Raw genomic sequence first — 15671 nt, 5'->3', positions numbered from 1 at the left:
TGTAACCAAACCAATGTTCAAAAGAAATTTGGCCTATTACAATGTTTTGATTTGACTAATTGTGTAGGTATTTTTCTGGGATTTCAAAGCCGCGTTACAAAATGAACTATTTAGGGGACCTTATGAACTTGGAAAAAAGTTGAAAAATGAACGCTTAATTTGAAAAAAAAGAAAAACTACAATATGCTTTCCTTAAAATGTTGTTATTTAAAAAGGAGTTGAAATAAAACCAAACATAAGCTACAAAACAATATATTAACCAGCAGACATAATATTTTCCTTAAACTTTTGAATTTAATTATTTAAAGTTGAGCTTTTTCTTACTGTTTAGAAATTGATTTAGAAAAAGTTATAAATGCAAAAACCAGGCAAAATATGACTCCAGGAAAGTTATAGATTTATCATTCTTGTAGGGTAAATTTTCTTAAGGATGCCGGGCCAAAAAAAAAAAATTAAGCATGAGGAATTCTACAAACATAATGTTAAAATTAAGTAAGTTCCCTTTCGACAGAGATCACATCTTTTGCCCATATTTTATTCGTTAACAATTTAGTTTTAAACCACACTTATATACATTACGATAAACAATATTCTTCAATGGTGTAGCAATATTTTCAATAGTGTAACAATATTCTTAACGAAGACAAGACCAAATTCATGGAGTTTTCAAGCTCAACTGTAAATTATAGTGAACCTTTGCAGATAAACGGATATTCCTTTGAAAAGGTTAAAAAATTTAAGTATCTTGGTACAATTATCAATGACCAAAACAAACTAAAATCTAAAATTGACAATAGAATCAATATGGCCAACAAATGTTTTTTTGGACTAAAAAGTCAATTAAGATCGAATTTTATTAGCCGAAAAACAAAACTAAAATTATATAAGGCACTCATTCTGCCTGTCTTACTATACGGAAACGAAACCTGGACTTGAAACCTTGACGTCCAACGCCCGATAGAAACGTTTGAAAGAAAGATACTTAGAACTATCTTTGGTACCATACCAGAGGGGGGATGTTGGCGGTACAACTTTGAACTTTATGGGCTCTATAAAAATCCTCAAATTATGCAGATAATCCGAAGCAACCGACTAAGATGCCATATATGGAGAGGCTCTGAAGATAGCCCTGTAAAAATTGCCACCTTCAAGAACCCTCAGGGGTCCCGCTCTAGAGGTAGACCACCTACTCGATGGCTCAACGACACCGAAAACGACCTCAAAGTCCTAAAACTTAAGAACTGGAGGGGAGTTGCCATGGACAGAGGGAGCTGGAGAAGGCGTGCTGTTGAGCTCCTGAAGAAGAAGAAATAACTATATTCTTCAATATTAGTAGTTTTGAATCACAGTCTGTTCCCCGTACATTTATGATGCATTGCAATGTGATTACCATACATTGTATGGTACATGGTGTGTTCCATAAGTTTGCCATATATGTGTATATGTTACTTTCCCGTAGGTATTTTACATTAAGTTTACCATAAAGGTATGGTGAGTTCCAATACATATCTCTAGGGAACATTTCCATAAGGAATTGTCTTGCCACATAAATAATATACAGATATCTATGGTTACCATAGGTTTATGGTGTCTTGCCATATAAATGCCATACAAATCTTTATGGTTACCATTGGCCTATGGTATACTGCCATACAATTTTCTATGATTGCCATTGACCTATGGTATCCTGCCATACAAATCTCTAGGTAACCATAGGCGTATGGTATCTTGCCATACAACTATTTATGGTTGCCATAGATTACCATAGGCTTCTCTATGGCAAATTTTCCTAAGGGCAGGAATGCCTTATGGGATTACATGCTGAATTTAATTAACTTCGGGGTGAAAAAATGAATATTTATTTCTGTTAGAAGATGTTTTTGAGGACTCCATAAGAGATGTTGTTTCTTTGGTGGGGAGCTAGATCAGCTTTTCTCTATGGTATACTGCCATATAAATTTCTATGGTTACTACTGGTCTATGGTATCTTGCCATACAAATTTCTATGGTAGCCATAGGCTTATGGGGTTTTGCCATACAAATTTCTATGGTAACCATAGGAGTATGGTATCTTGCCATACAAATTTCCATGGTAGCCATAGGCTTATGGGGTTGTGCCATGCAAATCTCTATGGTAACCATAGGCGTATGGTATCTTGTCATACAAATTTCTTGGGTAGCCATAGATTACCATAGGCTTCTCTATGGCAAATTTTCCAAAGGGGAGTTACTCTAAAGGTGTGATATTCTACATTAGCGAGTAATTTAATTAAACATTTTAGTTTGAAAAGTTCACATGTAATCATGTTTGGTATATATCGCTCATGGACTGATAGCGGCGCAATTAAAAAAAAAAATCAAGTTGTGAGATAAGTGGGTTTAAAGTTTTCATTGCTAAACAAAATGCATAAGAAATGTTTCAGTTTGCTTAAACGAGGATTACCTTCAAGTTCAATTATGAGTTGTGCTAGTATTGCTGCTGAAAGAATGTGTATTTTTATATTTACACCTGTGTTTTTTGAGTTGTGCCCATGAGTGATATATTTTGGTATCGATTTTTTACTCCTCAAATTTTCAGTGTTTTTTACTCAGTGCCGCAATTACCCTTGATAAAGTTAAAGACTTGGCAGAAACGAAAGGAGGTGTCGAGAATTCCGTCTATAGTTGTCCGGCGCAGCAGGACAGTTGATATCAAGATCTCGATAATGTCGATCAAGCATCTTCTCCGTAAAATAATTGAAGCTTAATTGTGTTTTCTTTTTGTTTGTGTTATCTAATTTAGTTATTAAAAGTGCTTGTCTTAAACATGCTAGAGTCCTTTATGCAGTAAAACAAATTAATATTTATTACCGGATACCTGTGGTAGTCCTGGAGGAGAACAAGGTAAGTTCTACTTACCTTGTTTTAAGTTTTCTTCAATTCTCATAAATTTTTAAAGCAAAAATTGATAGGAGGGAAGAAAAAATTCCATAAACGATGATGTTAGTGGAAATTTTTATAACTAGCCCTCTTCACTATCAAGCTTGTTTTCTATGCGAATTGATTGTTTCATTTCTTTTGTAGGTGAGAAATACATTTCTTCAACCGTATTTTTTTCAGCCATGGAACCCTAAACGATCGAACTTGTTTTGGTGGAACCCTGACTTTTAAGAAACGTTCATTAGTCAGTGTAAATATGCAAACGAGAAAAAAAATTTCAAATGAATTCAGAAACTTTTAATGTAAATGAAATGTTTTCATTGTTTCATTAACAAGCCTTAATGTTTTGTGTTAGGCAGTTGAATTCTTAAGTCTGCAGAGAGTTTCTTCTGTATATATTAGGTCTAGCAATTTTTGCCATTTAAGTTGAAATTGTGTAAAATAAGCTGAATTGTAATTTTTGAAAAAGAACTTATAAATTGTAAAAAAGGTTATCAAAGAAAAATATTTCTTTATTCTTGAATTTGATTATTTTATTTTGGAATTTCAAACTTCGATGAAAAATACTGATGCACTAATTTATAAATGCGTATCTTTTAGCAATCTATCGTTAATGGAAAAAAAATATTTTTTTTTAAATTTCCGATATTAATTTTACCTAAATAATTTCATACAAATCTTAATATTAAATAAATAATGAATTACTGGTTGGATACAAGCCTATTACAGGTTTAAAAAAATCATTACTGATTAAAAATAGAGACTTACGCACCCCCCTGTGACTTCTCCGCGGAACCCTAAGGTTCCATTAAACACCTTTTGGGAATCGTTGTTATAAAAAATTAAATATTATGAAATAAATACTGTTACTCACTTGGCTTTTTACAGGTGTAATTATATTCTTTTTTCTCCAATCATGTTTTTTTGGAATATTTCGTTTACATTTTCCGTTACAATCGCTCTTAAATTCAACGTAACCGCTATCCTTTTTCTCCATAGACATGAATGCACATTGATGGTGACGTTTAAGCTCTCCCTCTGTCTGCAACAAACGCTCATTTCAATACACATTATCATTAAACAATAAAATAGGGTACTTTACGAAGAAGAAGATCACAATACCCCACACGTGTAATCTATTACGTTAGCCCCCTCTAATCATTATCAGTAAAATGACGTATTAAAGTTTCTCTACATAAGTTTATACTCTTCTAAGTTACTCTCCTGGCCAAATTATTAAACGCACTCTTAAGATTCTATGTAAAATCTTAATTTTCAGATGATACTATACAGCTTTATTGTTTTTATGTGACTGAAACCGGTTTGCACTTGTTTACGTTAGTGTATCAATGGCTAAAATGAGACGATATATTATATAAATATATAATATTTATTATATTATATAATAACTAGTGGGCTCCCTTAGGAAAATTTGCCATAGGTTTGCCATAAAAAAATGCCATAGGATATTCCTATGGGGTTTTGCCTATGGCAAAAATTTTGCCATATACGTATGGCAGAATTTTGCCATACATGTATGGCAAATTTTTGCCATAGGCAAAACCCCATAGGAATATTCTATGGCATTTTTTTGAATGGCAAAATTTTGCCATAGGCAAAACCCCATAGGAATATCCTATGGCATTTTTTTGTATGGCAAAGTTTTGCCATAAGTGTATGGCAAAAGTGTATGGCAAAATTTTGCCATAGGCAAAACCCCACAGGAATATCCTATGGCATTTTTTTATATGGCAAATTTTTGCCATAAAACTAAGAAGTATGCCATAAAACTAGCCATAAAACTAAGAACTTATGAAGAAATATTTTTCCATAGGTTATGGTATACCTTTGCCATACAGCTATGGCAACATTTCTCGTTGATATTTTACCATACGTCAAAAAATAATTACTTACAAGAATCTTTCGCAATGGATATTAAAAATGCAAAACTTAATAATTGTAGAATAAATATATATCCAGAAAGCTTTTTTTTAAATTTCTTTGATAAACTTCTCCTGTTTTACTTGCAGAATCCTTTTTGTATGCGGTTCTTATTCAAATAAATTTCAAACAGTTAGTACTAACCGCTAGAAAATGGGTCCTGTGGACGGAGCGAGTAGGAAAAATATTGGTTATGTTGATTAGGAACAAAATATATTGAGTACAGGCAACTAATATTTGTTAAAGCTGTAAAAACAAGAAAATAGAAAGTGGGTCCGGAGGTCAGAGCGAGTATAAAAAACGTTAATTTGATTGATTGGTATCATAATTAGTTAGATAAGCCTCAGATATTAGAGGAACCTAAAAGAACGCGAAGCAAAATAACGGTCCGATGGTCGGAGCGAGTATGAAAATTCTTTAAATTTTGATATGTGATACTAAACTAAAAATTAAACAGACTACTGAAACAATAAAATACTATTAAAACTCAAAAGATAAAGAGTGGGGCCGGTGGTCGAAGCGAAATTAGTTTAAAATAGATCAAACGGGACAAAAGCCGAATATGTAACGGTGCAACCAGTGGTGGCATGTGAACAAAATTTTATCCATAAAAAAGATGGTATTAGACTATGAAAAGCTAAGAATAAAAAACAGGATAAATTAGTTTATCCCCTATTAGAGAGGGACATAAAACTCAAAAAATTTATGTTGAGTTGCGTTAAGCACAGTTAGAAAAGAGAACGCAGTATAGAAACATTGGTAAATACAAAACTTGTTTAAGACAGGAGTTAAATTAGTAATTGCTATTGACAAATTGACACTTGGTTGGGATAGTAAATAAAAATTAATTAGGTATAGGGAATCGCTATGACGAAAAAGTTGTAAGCTTAAGGAAAGATTAAATTGTTAAAAAGCATTTTTAGTAACAGCAACAAATGATTTGGCCAGGGACTGTCCCGTTGATGATATTGAAGCAAAAAAATTGTCAAACAGTAATCCAGCAAATCTAGTTAAGTGATGACCCCAAGTTAAGTATAAATATGCAACAGAACATTGTACAAATTTATGTGGATACTTAAGAAATATTAGTTGTAAGATAGTAAAACACAGAGACATGATAAATAAACAATTTAATGGCAAGCAAAAATTAAACACCAAATAGAAATATAAAGCCCTAACATATGTAAGATAATGTAAAAAAGCATTGCAAGAACCCAAGTGGAATTAAAATCAAAAACTAATGAGAATGTAAACACTGACTTTGATATTGATATATGACAGCAATAAAATGAAATTGTCACCGAAGAAGTTAAAAGAATTAAAAAATTTTAATTATTAAAGAAATGATGGATCTGGCTTAATGATAAGCACTTAACTGCGTTTTTCATCATGAGATTACAAATTGCTATGGGGAATAGAACACCATTAATAATGGAAAAGTGATGTGACTTTAAAAATTTATATAAAATCAGAGGGAGGGGATAAAATAAAAAGCAAGATGTCGTTTAATCAAAAACAGTTGGGAAAAAGAAATATAAAAATTTTAGATAAAAATATAAACTGCAAGATATTAATTAAAGTTGTAACGTATCAAGCTATATTAGGAAACAGTTCTATGTTTTATTAAAAAAACGTTTATTTCACACCACAACACATACAGTAACAAATATAAAGTACCCGTTACGGGATAGGGAAAAGATCATAAAACAACAAGAAAAACCCGTAGCGGGATAGATAAAATATTATAAAACAAACTAGATAAAGTGCCCGTAACGGGATATATGAGAACCTAAATTCCACACAAAACTAATTCTAAAAAATCAACTGGTGTTCTAATTTTATCGTCTGCTGTTATTTTTTTAAATTTATCTCTTTATATGCTTATTTTATTTTATTTATGCTTTTGCCAGCCCGTTATTTTTTCAATATTTTTACTTTTATTCATGCTTTTGCAAACCAATTATCTTTCTTATATTTTCATCCCTTTATAAAGTGTACAAAGTCAGCGTTAACAAACGGCAAAATTTAACATAGCGAAAACTTATACCCAATCGCGACATATTTTGAAAAGATACAAATAATAAAAGTACCAGACCACCGGAAATTAGAAACTTAATAAATTCAGATAGATAATCACATAGACGTTTGCAACAAAATGTTTTTGACCGAGAATGAGATCGAAAAAATTTTAAAGTAGCCAAAGTTAGTGAAAGATTCCACTTGTAGTGGATGACACGTTAATATGGCGGTCTGATACTCTAAGCCTAAATCAATGGAACATCGAACTTCAAACACTCAAAAATGAGAAAATTAGCCACCTGGAGGCAGGAAAAGACTCACCTGGAATGCCTTGTGGGATTACAAGTTGAATTTAATTAACTTCGGAGTGAAAAAAATGGATATTTATTTCTTTTAGAAGATGTTTTCGAGGACTCCATAGGAGTTGTTGTTTCGTTGGTGGGGATCTAGATCAGCTTTTCCCTATGGTATACTGCCATACAAATCTTGATGGCTACCATTGGCCTATGGTATACTGCCATACAAATTTCTATGGTTGCCATAGGCCAATGGTGATGTGCCATACTAATCCTTATGGTTTCCATTGGCGTATGGTATACTGCCATAGAAATGTTTATGGTTACCATTGCCCTATGGTATACTGCCATACAAATTTCTATGGTTGCCATAGGAGAATGGTGACGTGCCGTATAAATGCCATACAGGTCTCTATGGTTACCATTGGGCTATGGTATCTTGCCATACAAATTTCTATGGTAGCCATAGGCTTATGGGGTTTTGCCATACAAATCTCTATGGTAACCATAGGCGTATGGTATCTTGCCATACAAATTTCTATGGTAGCCATAGGTTGCCATAGATTACCATAGGCTCCTCTATGGCAAATTTTCCTAAGGGCTGCACCCCCTGCTCGCTAACGCTCGCCAACCCCCGAAAATCGCTACGCAATCTAATAGGGTTTGCTTCGCAAACCAGGATCACTTCGCTCGCTACTAACTTCGGTACATTGCAAATGCACAAAATTCTAAGAATTCAAAACAATTATTCAAATCCACATAAAAAAATTTAAAAAAAAAAATTACATCTTTTTAGTAAATACTAAGTCAATAAAATAAATTTGAATTCAAATAAATGACATGTAATTCGTTAAACCTATTAGAAACGTGCTATAGTATAATTCGTGATATAAATCAAAAAACGTCAAATAAATTCGTAAGATATAAATTCGTGAAAAAAAGCGCTTTCGACAAAATACTAAAATAGAGATCTTTCGACAAAGACTACTCACTTCTGCCTAGCTTAATAGTATGAGATTGCCGCAGCTGATGCTCTCTGGTTATTTCAGTTTCCGTTTTTAAAAGCGCTATTTGAAACTAGCCAATTTGTTGAGCCACCTTAGCTAGATTTGGCATGTGACATTTTTAGCGGCAATCATTTGTCGATTCGCCGTGTAAGAGAAATAGTAACGTAAACAAAACAAAGCAAACGTTGCCACCGGCGAAAAAGAAGTTAGTTAGTTAACGTTAACTAACTAGTAACGACTCTGTAGTTAGTTAACGTTAACTAACTAGTAACGACTCTGTAGTTAGTTAACGTTAATTAACTACAGAGTCGTATCGAAATAGTTGAAATATAAATCTTTCTCGTCTACTTCTTTTAATTAACGTAACTAACGACTCTGTAGTTAGTTAACGTTAACTAACTAGTAACGACTCTGTAGTTAGTTAACGTTAACTAACTAGTAACGATTCTGTAGTTAGTTAATGTTAATTAACGTTAACTAACTAGTAACGATTCTGTAGTTAGTTAATGTTAATTAACGTTAACTAACTGCGGAGTCGTATCGAATTAGTTGAAATATAAATCTTTCTCGTCTACTTCTTTTAATTAACGTAACTAACGACTCTGTAGTTAGTTAACGTTAATTAATGTTAATTAACGTTAACTAACTACAGAGTCGTATCGAAATAGTTGAAATATAAATCTTTCTCGTCTACTTCTTTTAATTAACGTAAATTTATTTGTCTATGTATTTCATTGTAACCGTGATATTTTTTTGTTTTGTGTACCTGGCAACTTGTGTTTGGTCTTTTTGTAAACATAAGAGTGAAAGAATTTAGAATGTGTCACTTAAGAGAATTGACTACTTGACGGTCTTAGCTTAAAATAGCTTATTGTCAATTCCACCAAGTGAAATAGCATCTAGAAAAGCAGAGCTCAGCACATATGTTCTAGAACAGTGGTTACCAACTGGCGATCCGCGGGCCACGTCCGGCTCGTGAACTAAAATATATTAGTTGTCATTTTTTTTAGCGATTCTCGTATAAAATCTTTATGAGTTTAAAGTACTTTTCTTTCGTTAAAAAATGACCTTATTTCTTCGTTTCTGTGAAATTTAACATGCCGACGGTGCAAAAAAAAAATTTCTCGGGTAAAAATCCACTTATTATTTTAATTTGTAATTCAATACTTTTGTTTTGTACAACTTGATAAAAGTCTGACAGTAATATTTAATGTTCCTTCAAACATTAAAGATTCCTATATAAGATTTTGATAAAGTTACTGCCTACCATTTGACTGGTGTTTTTAATTGCGGCCCCCGGCTTCATGTAAGTTGGATAATAGTTCATGTAAGTTCTTCTGTTCTAGAACTTTTGGCAAATAGGAGGAGGATTTACTTACTGGATCACGATATAGTCATTGTAGATATGTGTCGTGTCCACAATATATCGAGAGAATGCATTTAAAATATCGTGAAAGCGATAATTAAAAAAAAAACATCAATATTTCACAACATATCGCCCAGCTTTACCATAACTGTAGCATCTATTAACATATGTGTAAAGAACATGCTTACCATGTCAGACATGTGGTTGTGAGATTTACTGTAGCGGTGAACACCTTTTTCGAAATCATTATTGTGTTCCCTTATATGTAGATGTTTCCGTTCCCATATTTCTCTTCGAAAGTTCTCTTCGTCAGGATCATAACTCTTATCAAATTCTGTCTAAAAATCCAATTACCATAAATCATATTTTAATCAGAATTTCTATAAACAATATCTCTCAATAAATTTGAATTTTTAAAAAAATATCAAGTATTCAATGTAGAATTAAATAGCAGGAGAATCGCCTATACCGCATCAAACATGCTGTATACTATGTCTGGCGCAAAATAAATCTAGGACAGAATTAAGAAATTTTGTTGCGGGACAATGGCTAGTAGTAGCACTTTTAATAGTGGTCTCTATATATTGATGGATTGAATGTTGGTTTTTTATGGCTCAAGGTCCATTGGTCTCTTTAGAAAATATGCGTCCCCTTTTCAAAAATTCTAAATTATTAAAAAAACTATTCATAATTTTGCTTTTCTGAAATTAAGGTTAAACGGTACATCAGGGATCATTTTTAAAATTAAAAATTTCCCTGATTTTTCTGAGTAGGTTTATGAAAAATTTAAGAGTTGATGGTAACGTTTTTAAATGGAACTTCACAGTTTGAGTTTTTGAACCAATAATGCAACTTAAAATGTATTTGTTCCAAAATAAATTTAAAATAATTGTAATCATACTGATGAATACTTTCAAACATTCATTGAACATCAAGGAAATTTGTAAATCATCAGTTCATAAAGATCACATGGAATACACAAAATGATAACAAATTACATGAAATTTTCCATTCTATTGAAAACCGTAAAATAATGTCCGCTGACCGTAAAACTCTTGTTTTAATAAACTTGAACTGTAATGAAACTTTTGATAATCAAATTCAGTTACCCGAAAATTTTGGACCAGTGTAAAATAATGTGTACGTTCTGGGGGTGGTGTTTTTGTGTAATAAATATTACGAGACGTTGAAAGCATCGGTTTTGGAGCATAATGGGTGCATTTTAGATGAAAAAAGTAGTTGTTAACTAACTTGTTACTGTTAAGGCTTTAAGGTCGTTGTTGCGTCACGGATATTAAGAAAGAATTCGCATTTCCTAGAAAAAAGAAAGAAAAAACGGTAACGTGGGTCACGTGTCCGATCATTTAAAAAAAATTTAAACACATTATCAAATTGTTCTTTGATGTTCGGAAACTAGAATTGAAAACTCCAATAAATAGGATGAAGTATTAAAAAATAAACTCTTTTTTTTTTTTGAAGTGTTATAAAAAATTGAGTTCGCAAAAATAAAATTCTTTGATGAAAAACAGTTTACCAGTTCTCATAGTTGCCTGAATTTAAACAAGATTTTAAAAAATATGAATGTAGATGAAGTTTCAGCAATAACCAAGCAAAACGATTAAGTTTATTGGTATGGTATTGAGAATTGAATCTGTGAAACCAAATCCGTTTTAACAGAATTAAATATATTTCTATCTTTTAGATACATTATTTTGATTTATAAATCTGCTTATCGTAAGAAAAAAAATATGATTGTGAAGCAATAATAGGGGTGGATCACTGGCAGCGAGCAAAGCCCCTAGTCTATTATAAAATATTAATAAGTGCGTAGTAAAGCAAAGCTATTAAATTGATGGATTTTACTCCAAAAATCCTGCACAAATAAATAAAATAGAACTACTATAAAGGGTCATCAGGTTACACGAGTTTTATAACTAACTGCTACGGAATTTCCGTAGTTTCAGAAATCTTCTTTTCAGACGGAAGCAAAATTAATGTCTTAATATTTAAAAAAAATTTATTTTAGCGTAACTTGTCCACTATTACTTATAAAAGTGCAGGCCATATGGCTAGATTCTTAAGTTCTGATAAAAGTTTTATGAGAGATCCATTTGCTTTAAAAATGTCTACTTTGGTTCGCTACCACTAGAAAGAATTATTTTCAAAATATTCATAAGTTGGAGGGTATGTATAAGTCACAAATTTAAAATACATTTCTCATTTTTTAAAAATAAAATACTCTCTTAAAAAGTTTTACCGTGTAAGAATATACCTTCCCCACCCCCTCAAAAAAATCTGAAGCGGTTTCTATTGTATTATGTGGTGAACGGAAAACTTATCCAGAAAAGAAGAAACGCTTCGTTTGTACTTATATGAATTTTAAAAAAGTATTGAATTGAAAAAAAAAAAAGAAATTTTTTTTAGGGGGGAATCGGTAGGCCTTATACTTATAATGATAAAACTGACCTTTTTTGATGTACCTTTTCTCAACATCTAAACAAAATATTGCTTGTTTTTTTTCCCACAGAATATTTACATATACCTGTTTGCATTGTGGTAACTGTTAATACATATGATTGGTAGAAATTTGTTTAAAAATTATGAACTGAGAACGTTTAATTTTTTAAAAAGTTTCATCAGAAACTTTTCACAACTCGAAAAGTACTCCTGTTAACTCTAAAACATTATCACATCATACAACTGCAGAAATCTCAAATATCCCCCAAATATTTCATAGCTATATGAGTAATTTCTTAGAAAAGGTACATCGAAAAAGGCCAGCTTAAGCATTATTGTTTTTTGGCCTTCCGACTCCCCTTCATATTTTTAATTTATTGAAAGATGAAGCCTCTCAGAGACTATTCTTGATTGATTAAACTGATACTTTAATAAGTCAGAGCTCTCCTGAATTCGTTCACGACCCCACAGGGTGATCAATTAGTTACATTTTTGAAGAAGCAAGAAAAAAATTTGGTAATTTTTTTATACAATAATCATTATTTACGAGAAGTACCTACTATGTAAATATTTTGAGCATCAGATAATGGTATAGATACATTACCTTATATTTGTCCCACATGTCTTTAAACCTGGAATCGCTAACAATAATATTTAGAATCGACAAAAATATTAAAAATTTCACAAAAAATTGATTCATGTTATGTAAATTCAGAAATCAGTTAGTTTTATTCAACAAATTATTGCTACAACGAAGTCAAAATCTAGAGTTTATATACTATGCATTAAACATAATATTTTACTGCTAATTTAAGCTTTTTGAATTCTTAGATAAATGTGTCTATAACGATTGTTACGAGTAAATAATGGATTCTTTCGTAATCAATTACAGTTGAATGCAAAACTGGATTAAGTTCAATCACAAAGAAAAGAAAAACTTTTATCTGCTTATTTTTAACGTTAATTTTTTAAAAAAAAGTAGAGCTTGCGAAATCGATTCGTGCAATTTATAACTAGTAATTAACTTTTTCCATGTAATGATATTCGTTGCGAATTTTAAACCAGCTTAAGAGTGAGTAGAGTATATATAAAGTTGTTGCTAATTTATCTTTTTTTTTAAACATCATAAAATACAATTTAAAATATAAAACAGAATATTTCGCTAAATTTCAAAACAGTTAAATATAATTTAGCCCATAATTTTAAAGCTGGTTTGATCATAGATAATGCCTTATCTATAAATTTTACAGAGAAAATATACTTTTTTTTTATTCATTATATACCAGTTTTGTCAGAAAAGTAAGTTTTTTAACATCATAAAAAAAAAATCTGTAAGTTGTGAGTGAATAAAAATAAATTTTTTAGTTCAATTTTGAAATAGTCGCTTTGATTCATAGTAACATGAAATGATTTCGTAAAAAATTAACTGCTGCTGAAAATATTATATAAAATAAATAACAGTAAATACATCATTAAAAACTAATAATAAACTGATAAAAATAATGCGTAGCTGACACTTAGTTTATGAAAAAAAGATTGAGAAGTAACGCAGGCCAGCATGCAATAACTAATTTTTTTATAGCTCTTGGTGAGCTTAGATTGTTAGCCACTAAGAACTCATACAAATCAGTCAGTATACAAATGAATCTTCTATTTTTTGTACTTTGCATCTTCCATTTTTTGTCCCTTCATCAGATTCAGCCTTAAGGTCAAAAACCTAACTTAATGTCTTACTCAACAAATTTGCCTTCTTTCACCAAAATACCTAAAATCGAAAAGGCTTTCGAGCACGAGAGGTTAAATTTCAAAGTGGCCGGATTCAGGGCTAAAGAGAATAGAAGGGCTGGTGCACTCCTTTGAAGAAACTCTCGCCGCTCCAAACCTCCGATTTTCTCTAGTGACGTCACTTTGGCGCAAAGCTCGCACTTTTACTTCAAGAACAGAGCGTTCGGCCTTACTAGCTCTAACTAATATTGGAGCATTTCTTTTTGTGACATATTCTAAGACATTTGTTATTTTCTATAATGACTTTCCTCAGTTTTTGCCACGAATTTACAAAATTTTGAAACTATTATCGAAATGCCAGTTTGCGCGATTGCAACTTGAAAAAATTCTGATAGAAAAACAAAAGGAAAAAATATAATTTTCCGTGTGTTCCCTAAATGACACAGTTAATATAAAACAGCAATACGTTTTTTCTATCGTTAAGAACTTTTTATAAAAATTCGTTATCTAAATAGAAACCGCCTCGTTACTTCAAAAAGAAAGGCATGTGAAAATAATTAATGAATGGATAAAGTCAAAGAAAATTAAAACGTAAGTAAAACGTATAAATAAAATATATAGTGTACAGTTGAAATTCTCGTAATTTCATAACATATTTTTAATGTAGTTATTCTAAATATTTATGATTCTTTTAAAAATTTTATTCTCTTGAATTTAAATATCTATAAATTATATCATCTGAAATTTAAATATCTATAAGCAATTGTAAAATTCCTAATGTCATTATGAACCTAAATTATTATTTTGTTTCAGTAATTAGCGTTTAAGGTTGATGTTTCCTAATGATTAAGTATGAACAAATTGCTATTAACGGCATATTTTAAAATCGGGGATTCTAAATTTAACTCAACTTATTGTTATAAAAGAATATGTAGATAAAAAAGTGTCGATATATGCTTTCATTTATCTTAATAATTAAAGTTAAAACTGAACTTTTTAAAATAAAGTATTTATAGCGTCATTTTCGCCAACTAGTAAAACATTTTTGTAAGTTTAAAATGGTATATTTTTTTTTTAATATAATGGCCAAGAAAGTTTTTTTGAACTATGTTTATGAACGGAAATAATGTGTTAATTACGTAAAGTTTGAAAGCTAATAACCAGAAAAATTCTAACTTATTTTTACAAAGAGAAAGATGCTAAGTTATCATAATATCTTCGCGTGCGATCTTCCGAGATCTGTGGACACAGTGACGTCATGAGGAGGGAAATCGTAGCTTCAGCTCTAAGAGCGGAGTGAACTAGCCCTGGGCCGGATTACTCTATAGGTCGATAATGACATAACTACACTTGGGAAGAGATTATCGGCTGGCACGATTTTGGAAAATTGCTGAAAATTTTGCATTTAGACAAGTTATCTTCTTTATTTAAAAATTTATAATTGGTTTTACTAGTCTCAAGACATATAACTACATCAAGTCATCAATACTCTTTCAGTATTTTGAACTTTAATTCCCTTTGTGGTCCAAAAAGTAAAAAAGCAGAACTTTGCTTTTGTCGCTTGCAAGTGTTCCCGCACTTGAAAGTAAAAATTGTGTTTTTTGTGTATTCCCCTAATGCAAGATTTTTCTTTATTCGTCTTCCAAAAGGTGAATTTTCTCTCGTATAGCTTCATTTGGAAACAAATTCGTACATGCTAGAGGACACTTAACATCAACAATACAATTATTTTCATTTTCGTCCAAATTCTGTACAATTCCGTCAGGATTGGCATCTAAGAAACTATATTTTTCGTCAACAAATAAACCAACCTTTATCTTTGCAAATTCTTCTGATTGCTGTTTTTTCCTTCTGCCGACCGTACAATTTTGGAACAATATGCTTTTGACAATATTTTTACTGTTGATAGCTTATTACACACACAGTTCCAAACATCGATGA

The 15671-nt window shown here is 31.3% G+C and overlaps 1 protein-coding gene across 1 annotated transcript in view; it reads right to left on the bottom strand.

The window, feature by feature from the left end:
* LOC107456453 (procathepsin L-like) overlaps window positions 1-12782 on the bottom strand; it is a 40555-nt gene extending 27773 nt beyond the window's left edge. Inside the window, exons 1-3 of the mRNA XM_087153495.1 lie at window positions 12610-12782; window positions 9737-9886; window positions 3794-3961 (exon numbers count right to left, since the gene is read on the bottom strand). Coding sequence (XP_087009621.1) covers window positions 3794-3961; window positions 9737-9886; window positions 12610-12705 — 414 coding nt within the window. The 5' untranslated portion in view covers window positions 12706-12782. The remainder of the gene's footprint in view (window positions 1-3793; window positions 3962-9736; window positions 9887-12609) is intronic.
* Between the last annotated feature and the right edge of the window lie 2889 nt (window positions 12783-15671).

Source organism: Parasteatoda tepidariorum, chromosome 10, assembly GCF_982258835.1.
Source record: "Parasteatoda tepidariorum strain Cologne lab strain chromosome 10, Ptep-v5.0, whole genome shotgun sequence".
In the NCBI taxonomy this organism is placed as follows: Eukaryota; Metazoa; Arthropoda; class Arachnida; order Araneae; family Theridiidae; genus Parasteatoda; species Parasteatoda tepidariorum.
This window is presented reverse-complemented; position numbering and strand designations above follow the sequence as displayed.